Below are 22978 nucleotides of genomic sequence, written 5' to 3'. Positions count from 1 at the left end.
CTGCACATCAAAAACCAGTGTTAATCTTTTTTATTATATTCAAATGTTTAAACATTTAGCTCCAATTTCAAAGTGTGATACTTACTTTCTCAGATATCACACTTATATTCTCATTTTAAATACTGTCACAGTCTTTTTTCACTTACAATAACAGTAATCAGCGGTGCTAACAGCTGCTATAATCTGCAATTTCCTGTTTAATTCATATGCATTCTCGTGTTCTCCAGAGAGGCTGTGCAGAGTTCAGGGCGGAACACATTATATTCCATACAAAGTCACTGTCAGAATACAAGTGCTACAAATCAGGCTTTTTAAATGTACTGAGATATTTCTGTTCAGTGGCGCACCTGTTAGCTTCCAGCTACACTCTCCGTAAGGTGTTAGCTTTGATTTTCAGTCGGCACGAGATTAGGACTAAGATAAACAGTACTGAGACGACACAATCAGATTCATCTTTGTCCGTGGTGGGTGAAAAAAAAAAGTACGAGTCATCTTCAGTCTCAGTGGCTGAATATGCCCAATCAAACGGAAGAGAGAATCCACTGAAGGCGCTTCCTCAGATCTGATGAGCAGATACATGTCTGTGGACCAGGAGGCTCTAATTGCTCTGTGAGATCCTTTTCTACCGTACAAAGTCCTCCTTGTCAACTTCTATTCAAAGTGTCTCCATTCAGCAGCACAGATAGCCTCTGAATAAAACATGGGAGCATTAGGCTTGACTTTGGATGGCACGGAGCACCAACTGATGAGAGATGACAAAGATGGCCACAGCCTGAACAATGGCAGGAGCCAGATTTGGAAATAATTATATTAAAGGAATAGGGAGAGTCCAAGTGGAAGGCAGATGTAGATGGGAGATAGAAGCCGGAGTGCATCAGCTGTTAACTTGATTTTTCATTCAACGCCCAGACCGAGGAGAGTTGACGCGCCGTCCTGTCACCATGCCAACCAAGTGTGGCTTTTTTGTGCATAAAAAATGTTTTGATATAGGTGGACAAGACATGAAGAAGCACCGAGCCTTAGCCTGATCCTCCTCCTGTGCTCAGGGAAAGATATAATGAATGATGGTTTCTGCTATTGCTGTATGAATTTTCACAAACTACAAAATCCATGTATTGAAAAGACACAATTCTTTATACATGTTCTTATGATTTAATTAATTTAACTCTTCTACGTCCCCTTTTCTTTCTTCTCCTTCTTCACTAATCTCTTCCTTCAAAGCCCACCTCAGTGGATCATCTGTCTTCGTGACACCCAGTGTCTTGCCTCTTCTCTGGTACCTGTTCCATTCCTCCTTCCTGATACCTCCAAATGTCAAAAACGCCTCAACTTCAATCAGAGAAAATATGATTTTCGTTTATCTCCCAGCTGCCCGACCATACAGCTCCTCTGATCTGCTCCTTTCTAATCCTGTCCATCCTGGTCACTCCGAACCAAACCAGTACCTTTGACTCTGCCATTATCACTCCTGGTGCTGTTCTTCCTTTACACTCCATCACTCCTCTTCCTCATTGCCCCTACACCCTCCCCACACCTCTTTAATGCACTGTGCAAACTTGAAATAATTCCACAATCTGCCTTCACTACATCGACTGCATGCACCTGTGAAGGTGAAAATGAAAACTCTACCATTCCATCTTCATCTTCAAATAACCAGTTAATAAGACCACATACATCATATATTGGCAGTTAATACACAGTGAAATATGACTGTCGGGGGCCACGGGGTGGGGAGGGGGGCTGTATGTTGTAGATAATGTTCTATATACAGGAGGAACCTCGCAGGGAATTCACAGAAGGAACATTGGAAAATTCATGAGCTCAGCGTCCCGTCACACCAGTGCTCTCAGCAGGCACTAAACATCGCTGATTGTTTCCAAGGTCTTTGGCCAAAATGGAAAAGGCCACTCATTTATAACACCACCAGAATTAAAGTATGACAGCACTGAAAGGTGGTGAAGACAAAAATACTGTAAAAATAAAAGGACCGTTTGTTTTACATAGGTACAAAATCCTAGATCAGTTCTCTGATGAAGAAATAATTACTCCAGCTCAGCAGATGTAAATTTGATTAAAAAATTATGCACCTAATGACAACAATCAGTGATGTAAACGGAGAGAGTAAATGAAGCACATTTACCTTTGCATGCTAGTCCATAATTTGCAATGATGAAGTTATGAGCTTTAATGAGCCTGTAAAAGTTAACGACAGCAAGGTGTTTGGATTTGCTGCTGCATTATACGCATTTGCACAGCGCTCTAATTGAAAGTGAATAATGCAGTCATTTCTGCACCGCGCTGTAACAATAAAGGCAGGCAGCATCTGTGAGGCCTTCATGTTGTCAAACAAATTAGAGGCAGCCTCGTGCTAACGGAGCACCGGCGATATGGCCGTTATAAAAGCTCCTGCATAATAAGGCAGATGAGGAATTGTGTGCCTTCGTAACTGAGTTTGAGGCAGCGACTGTGATTAATGGGCTAAAGCTCAGCTCGAGCTGTGCACGTGTGGAAGCACGGCGGGTAACGCAAACACTCGGCGTATGCAGAACCTCACACCTTACGACAACAAAATGGTTGAATTGTTTAGAGTTATTCTTGTTTTCTGACAAAAACAGTTTCACCACTCTGTCTGGGACTACACCGATACCAATACAGTTACTGACATGTATTTATATATATATATTTGTATTAATATTTTATGTATCTAGAGTGACAGTAGTGTCATTTCGAAGACTTGTTTTAATACAAATGTATTAGTTCTCTTTCAGAGTGAAATGAACTTCTGTTTATAAGACACAAAAGAATGCTAATTGAAGCGGTTTATGAAAAATGGAAGCCCGTCAACCCCTAATTATCAGCCTGTGTTTTTGTATTAGCTTATTCTACATACAGTATTAGCATTGATCTAGTGGTACATTTATTCTGCATATTATTGACCTTATTTAATCAACAACTGGCCAAGAACTGTGCCATCTCCAGAAAAAGACCTGGGTATTAATAGATTAGGACTAGACTAGAATAACAAACCCACTAGATTCAAATATTGATAAAACACAAAAGAGAAAACAGCCTTTTTCACATTAGCTCTTTTGGATTTAGGTTTAAATAGATCTGGTACAGAGCTAAGATGCAACACGCTACAAATATACGGAATGTTTATCATGACCTGAGGGGCAGGTTTAATTGCAAATACCTCCAGAGCTGTGACTTCGAATGTGAAATTAAACACATGTTTAGTAGTCACAGGCTGCTTGAATACTTTTTTTTGTTCATTGACTTTAGCACACCTGTTATTAGTCAATCAGATGTACTATCTGATGCGTGTGTGTTCCACTCCTATTCAATCAAACACAGTATGGTTGCAATAACCACTAGTAGCCCAGCTTTTACTCTAAGATAATATGAAAAAAGTAGTAGTTTGAAACTCAAGAGACCAACAATGTAAGGTTGCTGAGTTTTGGGGGCTGCCAGATGGCAGCTGGCGGTAACATATTGCAGGGCTCGGCATGAACGCACAAGAAAAGGAATCAGTTTGTCAGAAATGCTATGTGTACAAAATATATGCCTGGGCAAATTAATGTTTTCTCAGCACAAACTGCTTGGGGTTTTACACGTGTTTATTGATTCTACTGCATACAATATCAAACATAAAGACGGACGTTAATGACACAGGGCTCAAAAATGAATGATTACATTTAACTAAATTTAACTCTTGTCTTTTTATTTACCATTTAATAAATTAAATTACATAAGAAGCAGTAGGATGTTATTAGTGTAACCGTTCTGCCTTGGGATAATTTGTGGAAAAAGTTAATTTTATTATTTGGCTACAATTCAGCTACTGTGGGCTAGTTTTCATTTTTCTGGCTCTTATTATGTTAATCCCTTTTCACGGCTTAGTTAACTTATATTTATAATTACTTAGTAAAACTTGCCCAGCTGTTTTTTTATATGTGACGAATGTATTCCTGGGTTTTTCTTTTTCATTTTTAATTTGTAAATCTATTTATTTTACTCCTTTTAACTAATTCAAGGCTAACATTGTGCTATAGGTGGTTCATTTCACACACATTGTTTGGGCTGAAATACGTTTTGCTAGTATTATTTCAATGTCGGACTTAAATTGGACTTGAATCAAAGAAGGAATGCTTCTTAAACTGGGTGATTTGGTTTGAATTGAAATGTACATAAAACAGACTGACAACAATAGCACAGCTAGGAACATATGCAGTAGATGGAACTTATTTGCACTTTCATGAACTTCCATATAGTGGAACACAATCTTGATCTGAATACCTAGTATGGATTTACTGTAAGGAATCTGATTGATGCAGTGTCAATAGAGCTGTATTTTTTTTTTTTTTTTTTTTTTTACATCCACACCCTTCTCTTTGTTTCACTTCCATCTTGTGTATGGGTGCCATAATACATCAAAAATGGATATTGGCAAAACTTTAAAGACAAAAAAATGGAAGAAAATCCTCTTGGGTCTATTTACTCAACGCACTGCACATAATAATTCAAGCGCTCCTTAGCAGAAGAGCTGTCATATGTTCCATCAAGCCCTCAACAGAAGCACCCTGAGAGGTGCAGATCCATGAATAAATCATACAGCAGCCCCCCCCCCCCTTTACTACCAACACTCCATTAAGAGGAAACAGCGTTTGTCTAATAACGCAGAGTGAAGGTATTTTAATGTGTGTTTCAGTTGACGGTGGGCGTGCACGCTCGACACTGACCTGGCGAGGGCCCGTAAATGTGCACTAAAGTGTCAGAGGTGTGGGATGAGCTGGAGGACATGATGAATGCTGGTGAATGGATAAAAGTAAAAGAAATCCCTACATTGGTGGAATAACGATCATAAAAGTCACTGCATCGCTGATATTCCACTAACCTACAGTTAAAGTGTTAATATACTGTACGGTTGAAGCCAACACACTGCTAATAGCCTTTAAGAGTGTGGCACGCTAATGCTGTATTTTAACGTCCTCCATCATTGGGGTCATTTTCTCATCTTGCTTAGCTCTTTAATTATTTATTGGTAAATTTAGCATGACTATAGGTCTCTCTTGAGGACAAATTATCCCCTCAGTTGGGAATCAGACCACAGACTATAATAGGTTTGGTATTCATCAACACTCATGCCAATGGCTATTACCAAGATAATTACTCCCAGGCCTAAAACACCCGCACCACAAAACAAACAGGGCAAATATTCAACACGCTAACGCTCGTTGTTTGATCAAAGTAACCCCAGTGTGCCCACTGGTTTCAGCTCATGCTGTGACAAAAGAAGATTTTTTTTTCTCCCCAACAAGGGGAGAAATGATTAGCTTGTTACACAGTGACGTGCTCGCATCGTCATTTTGTACAAATGCCTCTGACAGGACGGCGATCTCCACTTTCAAGTATACAGTAATTTCTTATCCCCTCGAGCTACAGAAATGCTAATGTGCTGTTTGTGACCTATCGGTTTCCAGATACCATGTGCCAGCCCTTTATTACCAAAAAGGATGACAGCTTAATGAGCCCCTTGCTCAGTGTCGGGGACACAATGTGAAACCGTGCCTGCTGCCATATTGTGTGCACCCACTCCAGCATTACAGCAAACCACATAACCAATCATTAACTTGCTCGATCTTCCCACACGTGCGATGCTTTTCCCACCTGACTTCAGCTCTTTTGTTTAGCTGCAGCATGTTACTGTCAACGCTTCCTCGGCCTGGGAGACTTTAAGAGCTGCTTTGTTCCCCGGCAGACGTGGTCTGGAATTTGAACAAGGACATGGATTTGTGCATTTCTTTGTTGGTCACTTAAGGTTTCCCATTAACCAGAAGGTTAAAGCTAGTCAGCGATGGACTTGACACCGCTACGTAAAGATGCTTCACATCTCAACATGACGATTTCAGGCTCTGAAAGACCCGCATCTGGTATAAGATGATCACACTGTCAAACAAACTGTACAGCAATGTGAAAAGCGAGGAGCGACAGACATAAGATGCTACAGTGATAAGATCGCTGTGTTTGTGGTGTTGTAATAAAGACAGACAAACGACAGGATGGAATAGTCAGACTGGATTGTTTCTCTTCTGCTCCTTTTTTGTGTCTGTCTTTTGTCTACTGTACCAACTCTTAACATATTTGGTTCAATGCTCCTTATTGTAAATGTCACTGATGTGTGGATTGTTGAAGGAAGGATGAGTGTGAAACATGTCAGAGTCTCCTTTCTTTGGGAGGTGAAAAATCCCAGTCTGAATTGTAAACATATCTAACAGCGTAAAAATGTATGTTGTGTAAGGCAGGCATGATAACCGCTACACTATGGGACCTCATAGTAACCTCATGGGGAGTTTTGAGGCGCCTGGGTGGGCTCGAACCAGCAATCTCTTGGTTCACAGAACTGCATGGCATTGCATCCGGTGCAGATGAAGACATCACTTTACGGTGCCTGAAAATTTAACAGCGCCACAGTTTTAGCCCCCTAGTGATTTGTAACAAAACAGTGCGAACATATAATTCTGCAGGTCTTGGCTGATTGAACTGCTGGGAAACTACAGCAGCAAAATGGTCTGGGGTCTCCACTGTTCAACAACCTGCTGCGACCCTTTTCTTTAAGGTCCACCTTTGCCTAGCGGTGGGTCAGAGATTCAAAGAACCCAGTGGCCTTTCTGTTCATAAATACCCCAGTAACTGATGGACTGGAGAGAGGGAGGGAGAGAGAGAGAGAGAGGGAGAGGGAGAGAGAGAGAGAGAGAGAGACAGACCGTCCCCCTCGATCTGCACCCCTCACTGAGCCCTAAAAAGCCAGCACTGTCCTTAAGCAACATTCAGATCTTCTTCAGGTAGAGTGTAGGAGAGCACTGATACACCATATCTGCCCCCAGAGGCCGTGAGGTAATTGGCTACTTCACACAATCTGACGCTCATTTCCTCCACATGTACACGCTCGTGTACACACACTCCTCATCGTAACAGGTGCCAATTCTTCTGGTAAATTATTTTGTGTCCAGGTCCTCACTGATCATTTTTACTTCATTTGGACGAAAAGTCAAAACATCATGATTGAACTCAAACCTCATTTTAAAATCCATTCAGTGTTTGACTGTTTCTGTGGTTTTTACTATAACACATAGGACCTGATAGAACAAATCCATCTAAGGCTTTAAATAGTTATTTTGTTTATAGCAACCACCTTTATTGGAAGAAATATATATATATATATATATATAGTATATTAAATCATTAGCAGAATATTGCTTTAAACAGTTTACCTAGCTGAAATAACCAACAAGCTAACACGCAGGTACAATGTGAGTTAGATGAGCTACAATGATTGCTAAGGAAGTAGCTAACATACCTGTACAGCTAACCAAACCACTATACACTGCTAGTAGGTGAACTGGGTGAACTACTATTATCTAATTATACAGTTTACTGTGTATTTTATTTTCATTAACACTTTAATCATCTGAAATCGTCTGTTTTCATCATGAGATGAGGAGATAATATGAAAATGGAGGGAAACCGTGGTCTGGCGTCCTAATCTGATGTCAGTTGACGTGATTTTGAAGCGACTCACCGTGCCCGGCCTCCCTCTGCTCCAGCTCCTGCCGGAGCTGCTGCCGCTGCTCCTTCATCCTGGCCAGCTCCTGGCTGCTCCCTGAGCTGAGGCTGTGCAGCCTCTTGGCCAAAGACTCCAGGCGATCCCTCTCCTGGTGCACGGCCTTCATCTCAGCCTTCAGCTCCTTAGCACTGCTGAAGTCATTACCTGCACCACGCAAGGACATTAAAGTTAATGGGCGCCTCCATCATTAATTATGAGGCGATAGCAGTGGGTGAGTCGTGTAAATGAGGTAAATAAAAAACAAGGACTGCTCGGGGTGTGGATGAGTTTTTAACCGTACCGGAGATGGCGGCCAGTTTGGCCTCATGCAGCGCCAGAAGCTGTGTTTCGGTCTCACTCACTTTCCTGCGCAGGCTGCTGCCCAGCCTTTGACTCATGACCACCTGGGGGGAAAAGGCAGAAGAGGCTGAGGTGGGGGCTGAGGTGGGGGCTGGTAACTAACAAAACCTTTGCAGACACATGGATCCCACAGGATACATCGCTCATCCTCAATTCCGCTTTCATTTTCTTTCTGACGCTCATTCTTACAAGACCTTACAGATTCATTTCCATCCTTCTAGACTCTCCCTGCGTAGAATACAGAGCAGAGCATCAGCGTCAAAGTGCCGCCTTGTCTATAACCTTTAGAAAGAAGGTGCGTCCGTCCTCCTTTTCAGGGGACAGACGGAGAAACGTGAAATCTCCATTACAGATGCCATTAGAATGTCAGAGAGGGAAAAGGCCTTGAATGTCACAGGTCTGACAGGGATGTGGCTCATCATTTCTGCAGCTTCACAGAGGGGTTGATGGCTTCAGATACAGACTGCCTGCCCTCCATCTGCTCTCTGCCTGCCCTTTAAACCTCTGTTCTTTCTAATGTATTCACTTTGAGCTATGGCAGGATACAATCCCCACGATGAGTCTCCATCTTTCCAAGAACTGTATTCCCTCCTCTATGGGATGCCATGCAGTAATATCTGAGGCTTATTCTTGTTGAATATGACACAGGTTTTTTTGTGTGTGTGTGTGTGTGTAGCACTTGAAAATCTCTGTCATGTGAGATGATATTTCTGCAGTTAGATCATCTCCCGGGAGTTTTCTTCTGACAGAAATATAGAAAATACTTTTTTCAAACAACCTGGCATAATTTTATTTCACGTGTCACGTCGTCTCAAAGCCCGTCTCCGACCTCGAGTTTCTGCAGCTGCAGGATTTCTGACATTTGGTGATGCGTTTTTAATACACCTGGCTATTGTTCAATTGTTGTTCAATTCTGAAAAGTTGATGAAAGGAGAGAAAGTGCTTTGGAAACAGTTTGTGTTTCATGTTCCACCATAAGAAAAAAAAAAAAAGAAAACACATTCAACTTCAGATGAAGTTCAGACCTGGGATTAAAGCCTCTCTTATTTTTGGAAAGACTAAGTTAGCAGTCTACATTTATTAATTTATATTTAATAATTGATAACATCCATTACAGGCTCACTGGCCAGCAGTTGTGCATGTAATAGTTTTTCTCTTATTCCACCTTGTAGTGGATTGCCATGTTACCCCACAAGGGGGCAATGTCTACAATCGTTTAAATGTTAAATTGAAGTGCTGCATTTTTTTTTCTCAAAAATCATCTTTCTAATTATTTACCCTGAGAATTGATTTTCTTCAGAATTCTGTCACTGTTTTTAATTGTCATTTGAAAGTCAGTTATTTTGACACAAACATGTTTGTTTACTTACTGGCCAAAGAACTGGCCTGAAAAAAAAACAACAACTATATATTACAAACTCCTGAAAATATGCACGATAATTCAGCTGGTCTTATAATTATTGTGGTAAAAAAAAATCCCTATTGGTCAATTTGGTCACATGACAGTGTTTACTCTATTAGAATCAGCCAAACAAAAGAATGTGTCAAAAACAGTGACGTCTCAACAACGGCTACTGGATGTTCTTAAAGAGGATTAACAGTTTGTGAGGGTTACTAGATAAGGATAGATACTCTAGATGAGTATACGTTAATGATTTTCTGCACTGGAACATTTTTTCTGCTGCACTGTTAAAAACACACAGACTTTGGTTTTTAATGAAATCTCCTGTGTTTCTGAACTTCAGTCTGTGGGGATTTCACTGCCACGTTGTGCAGACATCAACTCATGCATACAAACTTTGACATTTAGTGTGCACTTCCAACACGCCGATGCAGGCACATAACACGTCCTGTCTATTTTGGCTGAGGATGAAATTAGATATTCGTGCTGGTTCAGTGGTTGTTTGTGTTGCCGCGGGGAGTCTAAATCTAAATCTAAATCTAAATCAAGCCACGTCAGAGACAAAGGCTTACTTTGGCAGTGGCTTCCTTGATGGACAGATTCAATGCTTGCTCTTGTTCCTGGAGCCTGTAAAATAAAGCGAATAAGTCACACTTTTTTATCTTCCAATCCAAAGAAAAAAACTGAAAAAAAATCTTAGAGATAATTTCTTTTGTCCACTGTTAAATCTACAACCCTGCAGAAAATAGACTGAGCAACAGATGATAAAATACATAGAGTGTGTCTAAAAAGACATCGAAGACAAATGTAAAGACAGACGAAGAAGACAAAGACAAGACCATCGAACAATTGAAATATCAGTATTTCACTCCCACAAAGACGACCTTTTGGTTTGTCTCACATACTTTTCACCTGCTGTCTGTTCGAATTAGAACCATTTGGACAGCAGTGACGGAGGAAAAACAAGAACCTTTCAGTGGAAATGTGTTGTGCTCAGCAGCTCATTAGACTGAACTGTGCATCAGAACACTTTGTTAATGCCGTGTGTAAACATGCAAACAGGACAAACCATTAAGGTCACGTGATTCATTAACAGAGACATAAATCAATTAGCAGATGAGGAGAAAAGAACATAAAATCGATTACGGCCGACACGGTCACCTTGAGACCGTCTCACTTGTCTCACATCGTCCAAACTGTTTGTCCTCTACAGATCATGTTAGTCGAGCTATTGCTGAGAGGAACCAGGGTTTGACACAAATGTTCTGGAAAAATGTGGGTTTCTTAAATCCAGAGAGCTGGAGGAAAAAAAGAAAACTTGCTATTTTTTGAAACAGCAACAGTGTTATCACAGTAAACTAAAGTCAGCCACCTGGAGATGTGCAGCTGAATATCCAATTTCAGGTCGGAATTTCAATCAGCAGCGAGAATGAATGCGTTTCAGTCGGGGTGAGAATATGTCAGATATCAAATTATGCCAGCGATGGCGGGTCACGCCACCGAGAAGGCGATAAGTACAATTTACGTCTCTTTCTAACGAGAGGCAGGATGGAAAGGGTTTTTGCACAGTGCTCCCTCACAAGCTATTAACTGCATAGGTTATGATGCAAAGTAATCTTCAGCATCTGAGGGAAAAAGGAAAGCGATTAAAATTCAGAGCAGGTTCAGGCAGGTGTGAGGAGAGAGGATGTGAGGGCACAGGAGAACATGAGGGAATAAAGAGAACGCAGCTGTAGCTTCTCAACACCAGCTCCATAATAAACACATTGTTCTTCATTAGAGTCTACAGATCGTGTCGCATTCAACCGAGAGAAACTTTTGTCCAAAAATACCTACAGTACTGTAAATGACAGTCATTAAAGTTACACAAGTGTGGGTGTGTGCGCAATCTAACTCCTATTTTAATATTAAAACAATAAAATTCAGTCTGCAAAGCTTCAAAAGTTGTATGTGGACATTTGGAATGCTAATTTGGTTGAAATATGACTCAATTATGATATCCTGACGCTGCGTTGGACAAAATTGTTAAAAGATGCCAAATTTAAAAAAGAAAAAAAAGCCACGGGTCTTGTGGTGAAATAAGATATCTCTATGATGTACCATCGTCCCAAATTTGCGAATTTAATCAGAAAACGTGTCTTAAAGCGTTCCTAGGATAAGCACTATCTATCTTACAGCTCTTTACTACCACCACGTGGCAACTATTGGCTCTACAGGGGCTGTGTAATGATCAATGGAGCAGATAAAGTGCACGAGCAGATAATATGGCAGGTATAGCTACAATTTAGATTAAAATTATCAGTATTAGCCAAAGGCTAACCAAACGTTAAACCAAACAACACCTGAAATAAAGTTCAATTAATAAACACAAAAACCTGATTTTTTTAATTCAGGGCTAAACTGACAAAAATTCAGCAAAAACAGATTTACAAAAGCATGCTTATGCTAATCAGATATCCTAAGGTTATAAAAAGCAACCAGATGCTCAGTAGGAAATATCTATAACAATGCACAATAATGCATAAATGCTTTAACTAGTAATACATATAAGCAGAAACACCTAAAAGATAAGTAATTATTAACCCTGCGAAAGCTTACAGTTAGCAAAAGGCTAACACTTAGCCAAAAGGATGAGTTAAATATTAGATAAAACTGTTGCCACAGAAACAATGTTAATGTCAATGATCTAAAATGCCTTAAAAAAAGGGGAGTTTCCCAGTCTGCTTCAAAGTCATGAGGAATGAATAAAAAGAAAATGTCAGGAGTCACATGTCCCTGAAACATGTCCACATACATTTGTTCCAGGGTTGGACCTTGAACATACCTGGAATATGAGATAAAAATGACTAACTAAAATCTCTTTAGGTGGAATTTATGGAGGGTGGAACCGACTCGTACATAAAAATTAATTCAGTTCTTTGGAACATACTGTAACTAGGGAGAATGTTTTACTGGGTGGCAACAGGGAGTTCACAGAGCAACTATCTCTGACCTAAACAATGGCCATACATCTGAGGTTGACTTTAACACTCATGTGATCCATAACATGAATAGTAATAATAATAATGTGTGAATAAAACAGTGGTCTGAAACGGTTCAGGCCTCTGACAGCCCGCTCAGATGTCAGCTCAGCACCGCAGCGATGCTCAGGTTCCACCAGAAAAATGTCCGACTCCCACCTGGGGTTAAACTGCAATGCAAATGTGTGAAACGCACATGTGTAAAGTGTGAATATGTTTCTTCAGAGAACACTCTGGGGTGCTGTTTGACATTTGCATTTTCCACCTTCATTTGCACTTTTCCTCAGCTGTGGAGAGCTGAACTGAAGCACACAGGGATAAAAGGGGGGTCACTAATATTTCCTGAGGGCTGTAATGAAGGCATTTTGGTATCTTTATACCATTTTGTTTCTACCTGGTTTAATACATAAACACAGACCTGAGAATGGACGGTGGCAAAGCCACAGAAATCTGCATTCGGTTCTCAGAAGTGACCAGGTCCCTCAGGCTCCGGCTCACGTCACAGAGCTGGGCCACGTTGCAGCTCTTCAGCACGGAGCCTTCCAGCTCCTTAGCCTCCACCTGCTGCTCCTGCTGCTGGATCTGCTGCTCCAGACACCGACTGCGGTCCTTCAGCTCTGCCAACCTGCGCTGCAGCTCGGTCATCTCCTCCTGCGTGGGTTTTAACAGTCAGCTGTAAACCAGACTTGACATTCTGTGTACTGTATATCCAAACACCAGTTGTTTTGATACGATCTCGTCACAAATCATCAGGTGAAATCACCTCCACCCTGCGTTTCTCCTGGACCAGCAGATCCCTCTGATGTAACGGACCCTGCAGTGACTCCGATCGCTCCCCTCCATCAGCGCCGGCGCCCTCTCTGCCAGACAACAATAATTCACAGTCAGTGGTTGTTTTTATCATCCATATTATTTACAATTTTAATGCAGTTTTTTTTGTCTAACTCAGCATTACACCTTAGTCATTTTTGTGTCCATTTGTTTAGGTATTTCAGATGAAAGTACACAGGTGTTTACTCTGGATTACTTTAGTTTAGGAAGCAGGGGGGGTCTCTGCTGAGACCCCGTCTGATTTCCTTCCTGTTTCAACAGCTATTTTAGCCACAGCTCAATCACAGCTCTGTAAAGAACAACAACACTGAAAGGGAAGGGAAAGAATACTAACCTCAATGTTTGTCAAATGTGGTGTTTATTTCTGCCTACATGTTGACAATAACATATATTCATAGTTAGTCTCTTTTCCCAGATTAGAGGCTTTAGATCAGAGGTGCGCTGGCGACTCCTACCGTATCTACAGAGGTACTGCAGGCCGTCATTAAGACTTTAATTTAATCTTATTTATTTATTAATTGCCAGTGAAGTCTTAGTTAACAAAATAGTCCTGTTTCAGCACTCCTGTAATTTTTTGTTTTGAAAACTGTTTTTGTAAGTGATACAATAAAGAATTTGAACATTTTTCAAAATAAAACACCATCTGTACTTATAATCAGTAGAATTTAAAAAATTTTCCCCCACTTTCCCAGTTGTTAAATACCTGTATTAATATATAGAATGAATATTTGCAGCGTTAGTTTACCAACCTGCGTTGACCATATTCTGCCCTCTGGAGGGCGCTGTTCACCACCTGTCTCAGCCGCTCCAGGAACAGAGCCACGCAGGGCTGCAGGGAGGGTAAACCCAGCTGCAGATCCCCTCTCTCCTTATTCAACTCCTCCAGCTTCTTTCCAAAACGTTCAGCTTAAATATAAAAAAATTAAAAAGTTAAATTGAGCAGTAGTATATATGTAGCAGTTGCATATGTATATGTACAATCCCGTACTGAACAGTACAATCGTACAGTACATTAGACAAAAACAAATCATCCGTGCCACTGCAGTTCAAATCAAATGTCACGTTTTCTGCTTCTATGTTAATATCGTCATCATGTAATGAATCAAACAAATGTCATTTTACAGTGACCTGAATAATCAGAGTGCAGGAACAGTTCAAGGTCTGAACGGCAGGAATCAGCAGATGCTGGTTCTATTTCTGTCACAGGCCAAGAAATGGGTCAGATTAAAGTCTGGTTTAAGGAGAATGGTCCAAAGAAATGGAACATGTTGCTTTTCATGTTAACTCACTTTTCTCTGTGATGTAGTTAATCTGAATTAGGTCAGATTACAGTTATTTAATTAGAGGAGTTGCTGTGAGTGGTCAAAGATCAACCAATGATCACAAGCTCAAGGACTTCTAATATCAACTTGTTTTTTGATTTAGTTGGTTTGACTCCTTTGACTACTTTGCTGATTGATCTGAAATTGCACTTTGAAGATCAGACTTTTTTTAATGTTAGTCTGTTGTTGTTGACAGACACTATACACACAGTGGACCACAGAAACATTTAGTGTTTATTCTCCCTAAGATAAGATCAGATAAGAAGGTTTTTATGTCAGTAAACAATCAAGTAATTCTCCCGTTTAATACATCAGCCCCAGGAGCTCTCATGATTTACCCCAGAACTTTGGTATGATCTAAATCTGTAAGGTATCAAGAAGAATAACACCACTTTAGTCAAACTGTTAATTTTCCATATCGGTCTCATTTGAAACACACAGTTCAGTTGCAGTAAAGCCCTCCGCTGGCTTGTCCGCAGCTTTATTATCTCATCATCCGATTGATGACCTGCTTATTAAACCAAAGGCTCAGTGGAGTGTGGTGGTTCACCTGCGTCATAGTCATCGTCCAAAATGGACTTCTGCTGGAGTCTCTGCAGCTTCAACATCATGGACTCGATCTGAAAAAAAAAAAAGAGAAAACAGAATTTTAGCTGTGCAAAGATGAAATAACCCAAAAACAGCAAACACTACTACCACTACCTGTAAAAACTATGAAGAAGAAGATCATTGTTCCTCAATTAAAGATGAATTTATTGTAAAATACATAGAAAAAAAAGATCCGGGGAAAAACAATTCAAAAGTCCCCATTTCCTCCACTCACCTTTGTGTGTGTGCGATTGTTTTGGAGACAGTCCTGCAGCACCACATCGTACTTCCTCACCAGGATCTCCCAGCAGTGGTCGGAGGCAGGTGTCGCACTCTCGTACCCCGAGGTGACTGAGGAGGCCGACGCCGTGTCCGAGTCCACGGACAACGATGATGTGATCTCCGAGTCACAGTCCGGCTGATTGGTTGTAGCCTCTCTGCCGTCCCAGGGACATTCACGCCAAAATCTCACACCTAAAGATAGCTCCTCTCTCTCTGATTGGCCGACAGAGGAGGACAGTGACTGGACCGGAGCGGAGTTTGTGGACACATCAGTGTAAACAGTCTCTGGTTTTGGTTGAGACCCAGTCGGTGCACTAGTGTGGTTAATAAGTGGTTCTGGGTTTGAGGCCCTCACAGCAGTGGTTGTGTTTGTCCTAGAGTTCAGTGACTGTTGGATAAAACTGAAGCTGGAGCTGAACGAGTCCAGCGGTGGAGGCAGCGAGGACGCACTGGTTTTCCTGCAGTCTGTGTTGGACAGAGGAGGGGTCACCAGGCAGACGGCGCTCTGACTGGTCCTAGTGCTACATGTGAGTTTACCAGTGGGTGACTGACTTTTGAAGGACACAACAGCAGGTGTTGGACACGTCCTGTGAGTGCAGGTGGCTTCAATGAGGTCATATGGACATCCAGTCTTCCCATTGCTCATGCAAAGTGTCCTTCCTTCATCTTCCTCCTCCTCCTCCTCCTCTTCTTCTCCCCACCCATTCTGAGGAGACTGTAGTCTGGACTGCTCTCCTCTCATGTACCCTGGTCTTCGGTGGAGCCTCTTACGTCCAGAGCTGGCAGCTGCCGTTGACGCTCTGCCACCTGTCAATGCAGAGATTAATCATTAAGCTGTAAAACACCGTGTCATGTGAAGGACAAACAGAGAGCTCACACTGCTGTACACACACAATGTCCAGATATAAATGTGATAATTAATATAATCACATACATTTATAATAACCCTGAGGTGATGCAACCAACTATACACACGTTCAACTCAGTCTCTGCTGTCAAGGCTAGCACCCTGATGCTAAATGAATGAAAACACTGGAGCAGCTGTGTGACATTTCCCAGGGTTCATCTCCAGCTGTTGGGAAATACCAGCGCCACACAGTCACTGTGACTTTAGACTTAGTTCTCAGACCAATGTATTGAGAATAATGTAGTACAAATATTTCACTAATACGCAGTAGCAGTCAAAGCAGAAGTCAAAGAGAGACAGATTTTAATTCTCATCCCTTCAAGTATTGGCCCTTGTTTTCAGGCCACTGACATGGTAGTGCCAGCGGTTCACAAAATATGGTAGTCTTAGCAATGGTGGTACCTGTGTAGTTTGTTTGTTTTTTGTTGTTGTTTTGCACCAAAGCCAAATCAAGGATGTACAAACGATAAAGGGTAGTAAACACCGCAATCATGGCTCTAAATGTCAACTCTCAAAAATACTAGGTGGAAATCATGGACGTTAGTATTTCAATGTCCATCATACCGGTAGAATTTGGAGAGACAAATATAATTTCTGTGGTATTACACGTTGTAACCCACTGATGTAAACAGGGACTGAGAATAAAACATGGGTTTTCTTGTTCTCACAAACAGAACTTAGGGTAGTGAAGGGTTTGAGCTGTGACCTGTTATTACATCATGGTATAAAGGAAAGGACAATGTTCTTAGGACGTTTCTAGAACTTGACTCCTTCATAACAAGCAGTCAGTTATTCTGTCCTTAAACACAGAAATCCCCAAACATATACTATCTAAACAAAGAAAATCATCCTTCATCTAGATGTTACTGTTTGGTCCTGACCGTAGTCTCGCACTAAATCTGTGGAATGAACTGAAGACCAGGCTCATGAAGTCAACAATCCTCGTAGCAGGTGGGGCAGAGGGACGATAGGGACGGGTTTGTGTCCAGAGCTGGACACCTGCTGCACATGACTAGTACATATAATGTGTAGGATTCAGAAAAGGGAGAATGGCTGAAAGACTGGGGAATGAACAGTGTCTTTGTGTAGAAGTGAGCTGCTCTCTCTTCTCCCCTCTCTCTCTCTCCCCCCTCAGTTTGCTCTTCCCACTCTCTCTCTCTCTCTCTCTGCCTCACCCACACACCACCAAACACACATTGCTCTATAGTTGAGTAAAAAAAACCTTTCCTCCAAAACATCCATTAAAATGTTTGTTGTTGTTGTTGTTGTTGTTCATACTACTAGTGTTTACTTTAATGTCTTTATAACAAAATAAGTATTTAGTAATTAAATACTACGACTCGTCCATTCCAATATTCATAGGAACATTTTATGTCATTTTGGATTTATTTATAGATCTATCTATTGACTAACAGTTATCATTTTTTTATTTTCTTGGTTATCTTTTAGCTTTTTTCTAAATGTTTTAATTTAAAATGCTTTTAGGGTTTATTTCAGCAATCCTTCAGCTAACGTTTAGCTATGGTATTTCTATAATTATAACAATACATTTTAGGTTCATTTTAAGTTATTCTGCTTTATGTTGGGCTAATTTAATTTAATTGTTTTAAATGTTTCATTATTTTTAGGCTAACTGTTAGCATCTTATCTTCCTAGAGGACAATTTATAAACAAATCTAGTTCTAAACCCAAAATCAGCTTTTCAAATATTGAAAGTTGTGTTAGCACAATACTGGTTTCACACAGTTTCACACACGCAAATGAATCAGCTGAGGATGCTGAAGTGAACTCACACATTGACTTAAAACAGTAGCAACTGTTTTGTTAAAGGTCAACACACAAGCAACTATTCATTTACAAAATACAAAATCTAATACCAATTTCTTCGTCATCCATAACGCGTGCTGTTCCCAAACTGCTTTTAACCTAAACCTTGTGTGCCAACACAAGACAAGGACATGGAGTTTCAGACAATCCATCGCTGCAGAAAAACAACCACAACTTGACCCCTCTTGACCTTTGGTGATGTCATTGCGAAAGACATCCCATGTGACCAAAGAGGAAAAGGCACAGTGACTGCACTTCAGAGAGGGTTGGGGTAGGACTGGAGAGCCGGATATAGAGAGAGGTTAACACAGGAGTGTTGTGTGTGGAAAGCGAGCAGAAGAAAGTCTAATACGGGCGCTCTCTCTCTCTCTCTCTCTCTCTCTCTCTGTGTGTGTGTCTCTCTATAACAAACTGGGACCACACTTAGGCTCAGGTTACATTAGTCCATTAGTGTTGTCTCTGCAGATGTGATCACTCTTCCATGGCTGGTTTAAGAAACCCAACACTGTGTGGGTACAAGTGCCCTCAAGTGCACCACGCCCACCACCTGTTGTGGTTAAGACGGAGTCCATTCTAACAAAGAGGTGAAGTCAGAGAGTCAGAGAGTGTCTGAAAGGAGGAAGACTCACTGAAAGAGACTGTCACTGCGTCCTCACTGTGTTTGGAAGCCACAAAGACACGGGCTTCTCTCAGTTTAAGGGAAGGAAATGCCTCAGGGCCCATTGACTGTGTATATGTGTGTGTGTGTTTGTGTATCACGTTATGTTATTGGCTACTTCCTGTCGAGTGTTTTTATATAGAGAAAAAGTACGCTGGATTTTTTTGAATACAGAAAAAATTGAAGCTGAGACTCAAAGACTGAAACCTCAGAACTTTTTCAAACAGTGAAAATATCAGACGGAGTGGAAGAGATTATTTACATTTGCAGATTTAAATAACCTCCCAGAGTGGTGAACACACAATCTGATTGGCTGCTGGATGTGCTTGAGCAGAAGAATGCAGGGCATTTGATAGAAACACAAATGTCTGAGGAACACAAACACACATGTGCATGTCAGCAGCTTCCAGCACTTACCAGCACTTGTGACTGAGCACAATGTAGGGAATAAGGAAGTGAGAGTCACAGAATGATGTACGAAAGAATCCATCTGTCTCCGAAAGTCAGTGATCAGAGTAATGTCACTGGTCTTCAGGTTTGACTGTGGCTGTGCTGTACTGTACTGTACTGTACTGTACTGTTTCAGCTCCAGATGCCGCATTTGCCCGTAGGCCAGCAGAACGAGGTCCCACACATCTGCATATGTATGTCAAGTATGCAGCTCAGTTGGGCAAGACTAATTTGACAAAGACATGTTGACCTAAATCACATACAGCCGTCTGTTCGTGGGGGCAATCAGAAATTGCTATATGTTGCCAAAATAGCTATGAGTTGGTTGACAGATAACTTTAGTCCAAACATAGTTAAATAATACTGCCAAATATCATTTAAGAAATTAGAAGGAAAAAAAAGTTAGCCAACAATACAAATTAGCCTGAAGTTAAGTACAATACTAGAGAGAATTAGCTAAATGTAAGTTAAATACAGAATAATTAAAGATGGAATAATGCTTAAAGTTAGCACAAAAATAGTTTAAGTAAGAATGAAAACAAAACAACATTATGTTACATTATGTTACCTCCAATTATAAATTAAAGAGGAAATATACCACAGGGATTTTCCCAAAATACAAATGTAGCACAAAATCTAATGTCTGACTTTACTCTGCTGCCAACTAGTGGTTTTGGTTGGTTTTCTTGGTTGGTCATTTCAGTTCAGTTGTTTGCTTTAAATTGACCATCAGTTTGACTATGATTGTGAATGGTTGTTTGCCAGTGTGGATCAGTGGATTATGAGGATGTGGGCCACAGGGTGTGGACCACAGGATGTGGGCCACATAAGTTATAAGTTTGGACATGCTTCATCATGAGCTCTACTTCTTCTAACTGGGTTACAGAGGGCATTAAGAGTGTCACAGATTTAGTGACATTATCCTCCAGACTACATCAGTGCAGCAGTATAAGAGTGAGAGACCACTCAGATGGAAGACCACCCTGGTCTTACAGTCATCACTAAATGACTATGACCTACTGCTGGGACATAGAACCGTTTGATTTATTTTGAGATGTTCTGGGTATAACTACACATCTAAATTCAAACTGACTCTCGGTCCAAACAGCTGTTTGGGTGGAGGAGACTCTTTACCTTCACTGAGGTGCAGCAGAGACTTGTTGTGACAGTCCAGTCCCAGTAGTCCTGCGAACATCTTCCAGACCCTTCAGTATTGTGTGGAGCCACAAGTGAAACAGCTCAGATCCCGGTACAGAGCTGCTGGATCCCATCGACCATGTTTTTTAGCAGAAGTGGAATCAGCCGCTGGCTCTGATCTCATTTCCGTTGTTGGAAAAGTGAATCCAGTCTCTTCCTTTTTGCTTCTCCACAGTTTTGGAAGAATAACGCACAAAAATCCGGCTTTTACGCACGAATCCAATATGTATAATAACACGTTCTCTGATCAAACAACAAACACGTTCGCAAGAGAATATACCAACGTGTTACATTACATACTGTTTTGTGTTTAAGAAGCGAGTTCGAATGCGCAAAAACAGTCAGAAACGGTTCATCTTAATGTGGATTTTGGCGTTGAATTAAAGAAAATGTGGAGGAAAAAGATGGAAAATATCCGAGAGCTGTGAGCGAGGTCTGAAGCTGGAGCAGAGACACATCAGTCTGTCATCGATGATCACTTCAGCTGTGGTCCGTTAGACGCTGCGTCGTAGGAGTTGGAGCAGCGTAACGAGCTGCTTCCTTCCTACGTGTTCAGGAATTTGACTCCGGACTCCTTCGAACGTACAAATACAACCAGAGCGGGTCCGTGAACGCAGCACAACACACGTCACTAAAGACTAATAATTAATTCAGCTGTGCGAGCAGAACAAGTTAGAAATGGTACCTTTTGTCGGGAGTTACCGAGAAGTATTAACAACGCATTGAGAGATAATGGTAAAAAATGTAAACAGTTGTAATATTAAAAATCAAAATGAAAAGTTTACAAGAAAGAAGCCATTTCTCAACGAATGAAGCCCTAAGTTTCCAAAATAAAGTAATATGTTTAAAATATTAAGGTCACGGGTTAACAAAATAACAATAAATCAAACGTTTAAGGATAAAAGTATAATAATTTATGGAAAATATTACTAATAAAAATCCTAAGTATATTATGAAATAAAAAAGTTGTAGTTACCAACAGTTAACTGTGTCTCTAAACCAAAAACAATGGCGTGTATTTAAAATGTTAGGCTCGACTCTGGTGACTTTACATGGCTACACAAAGTGCACCGCGTCCATTAAATATGTAGGTCATACAAAAACCAAAAGCCTATATACTGTTTCACGTGAGACCACCTCCAACACTGCTCTATGTTAATGCGAGTGCTCTTTTGTTTATGCAGGGAGGGGAGGCATGAGAAGAGGAGAGACCCCACCGAGTCTTTTCACCCTCCTCCCAAATGCTCCATTTATTCAGCTTGGCTGAGCTGCAGACTGATGGACAAGTCTGTGTGATGAATAGCTCAGCTCAGCTTAGCAGAATGAACACTTCTAACTCAGGCTACGCCACGCAGGATAAAAGTTTTGCATAGAGTACAGCGAGTGAGACCTCCTGCCTTGTTCAAAGATGACACGCACTCGAACATAGATGAGAAATGTATGTAAAAGTATTTAAAACAGAAAATAAACCCTCAAACATAAAGGGAAAAACCCCTCTTAAACACAAACAAGGAACTTCCGGACAAGGATGATAAGCTATTTGAAACAAATACGAATTTTCCAATTATAGATAAAAAAAACTCTCAGAAACTCCTTGATACACATGAGAAACTCTCAAACAAGTGAAAAACTATTTTAAAAAAGAAACCTCTTAACACAGATAAAAACGCATTATGAGACGGAGTGATGAGAACCTCACAATGATGAGAACATACGAGAAACTCTGAGATACTGTATAAAACAGATGATGAATATTGATGGGATGTTTAAAATCTGGGCTTTATTATTATTATTATTATTATTATTATTATTATATTTGCAGTAGCGACCCCATGAGAGGGAACGGTGGGGAAAGAAGTTATATTTTTCTTAATGCGCTTTACCAGAAGTTACCACTAGATGGAAGCATTAAATCACAATAACATCTATGCTAGCTATGAGGGAAAACATCATGCACATAACCGGTTACCCACCCACACTGTTTTCATCTATTATTATCTGTAGGCTCTACAGAGGGTGTAGTAGTAGTAGTTGTTGTTTTACAGTAAAACTATCTTTTACATTTGTTCTGAGTGATTTCCCTGGCAGTTATATCACCTTTACCTAAATATAAAAAACTTCAGTTTGTGATGATGCTGACAGTTACAACAATCACCCATTGATACTGTAAACACAAGAATGGTGAAAACAATGAGGAGATAAACAGGAAATGCAGGAGAGTCATTTTCTGACAGAAATGTTCCTCAGCACGATAGAAGGCTTTAATTTGAATTGATTCGAGCTGCAGTGTTGGTATAACACAGCAGATTGGACATGTGCGTGCCAGTGGGTTTGCCAGTGAGGAGGCACGTACAATACACCAAGGTCACATGTTCTTCCTCCATACAGTGGAGTTTGCAGCGGGTGCAGGCAGCCAATAGCTCTACCTCAGGTTATCTGTGTAATAAAAAAGAGAGAGGCTGAGAGAGGAAGGGAAGAAAAACAAACACACCCTTCATCAAAGCAGCTGAGAGACAGGAGACCATGGCCTG

The 22978-nt window shown here is 40.8% G+C and overlaps 1 protein-coding gene across 3 annotated transcripts in view; it reads right to left on the bottom strand.

Annotated features, from left to right (window-relative positions):
* Positions 1 to 21081, bottom strand: part of disc1 (DISC1 scaffold protein) — a 40607-nt gene extending 19526 nt beyond the window's left edge. For 2 of the 3 annotated variants that reach the window (XR_003051372.1, XR_522446.3), the window contains exons 1-9: positions 20385 to 21081; positions 15362 to 16215; positions 15089 to 15158; positions 13966 to 14122; positions 13149 to 13245; positions 12804 to 13036; positions 9938 to 9992; positions 7905 to 8007; positions 7580 to 7768 (exon numbers count right to left, since the gene is read on the bottom strand). Coding sequence is in view for 1 of the 3 variants with exons in the window: in XM_008322333.3 (XP_008320555.1) it covers positions 7580 to 7768; positions 7905 to 8007; positions 9938 to 9992; positions 12804 to 13036; positions 13149 to 13245; positions 13966 to 14122; positions 15089 to 15158; positions 15362 to 16215; positions 20385 to 20445 (1819 nt within the window). In the remaining 2 variants the exon portion in view is untranslated. The remainder of the gene's footprint in view (positions 1 to 7579; positions 7769 to 7904; positions 8008 to 9937; positions 9993 to 12803; positions 13037 to 13148; positions 13246 to 13965; positions 14123 to 15088; positions 15159 to 15361; positions 16216 to 20384) is intronic. The other variant, XM_008322333.3, reaches the window with a different exon arrangement.
* Between the last annotated feature and the right edge of the window lie 1897 nt (positions 21082 to 22978).

This window comes from Cynoglossus semilaevis, chromosome 12, assembly GCF_000523025.1.
Source record: "Cynoglossus semilaevis isolate Cse_v1.0 chromosome 12, Cse_v1.0, whole genome shotgun sequence".
NCBI classification, from domain to species: Eukaryota; Metazoa; Chordata; class Actinopteri; order Pleuronectiformes; family Cynoglossidae; genus Cynoglossus; species Cynoglossus semilaevis.
Note: the sequence above shows the minus strand (reverse complement) of the source record. Positions and strands in the feature narration are given on the sequence as shown.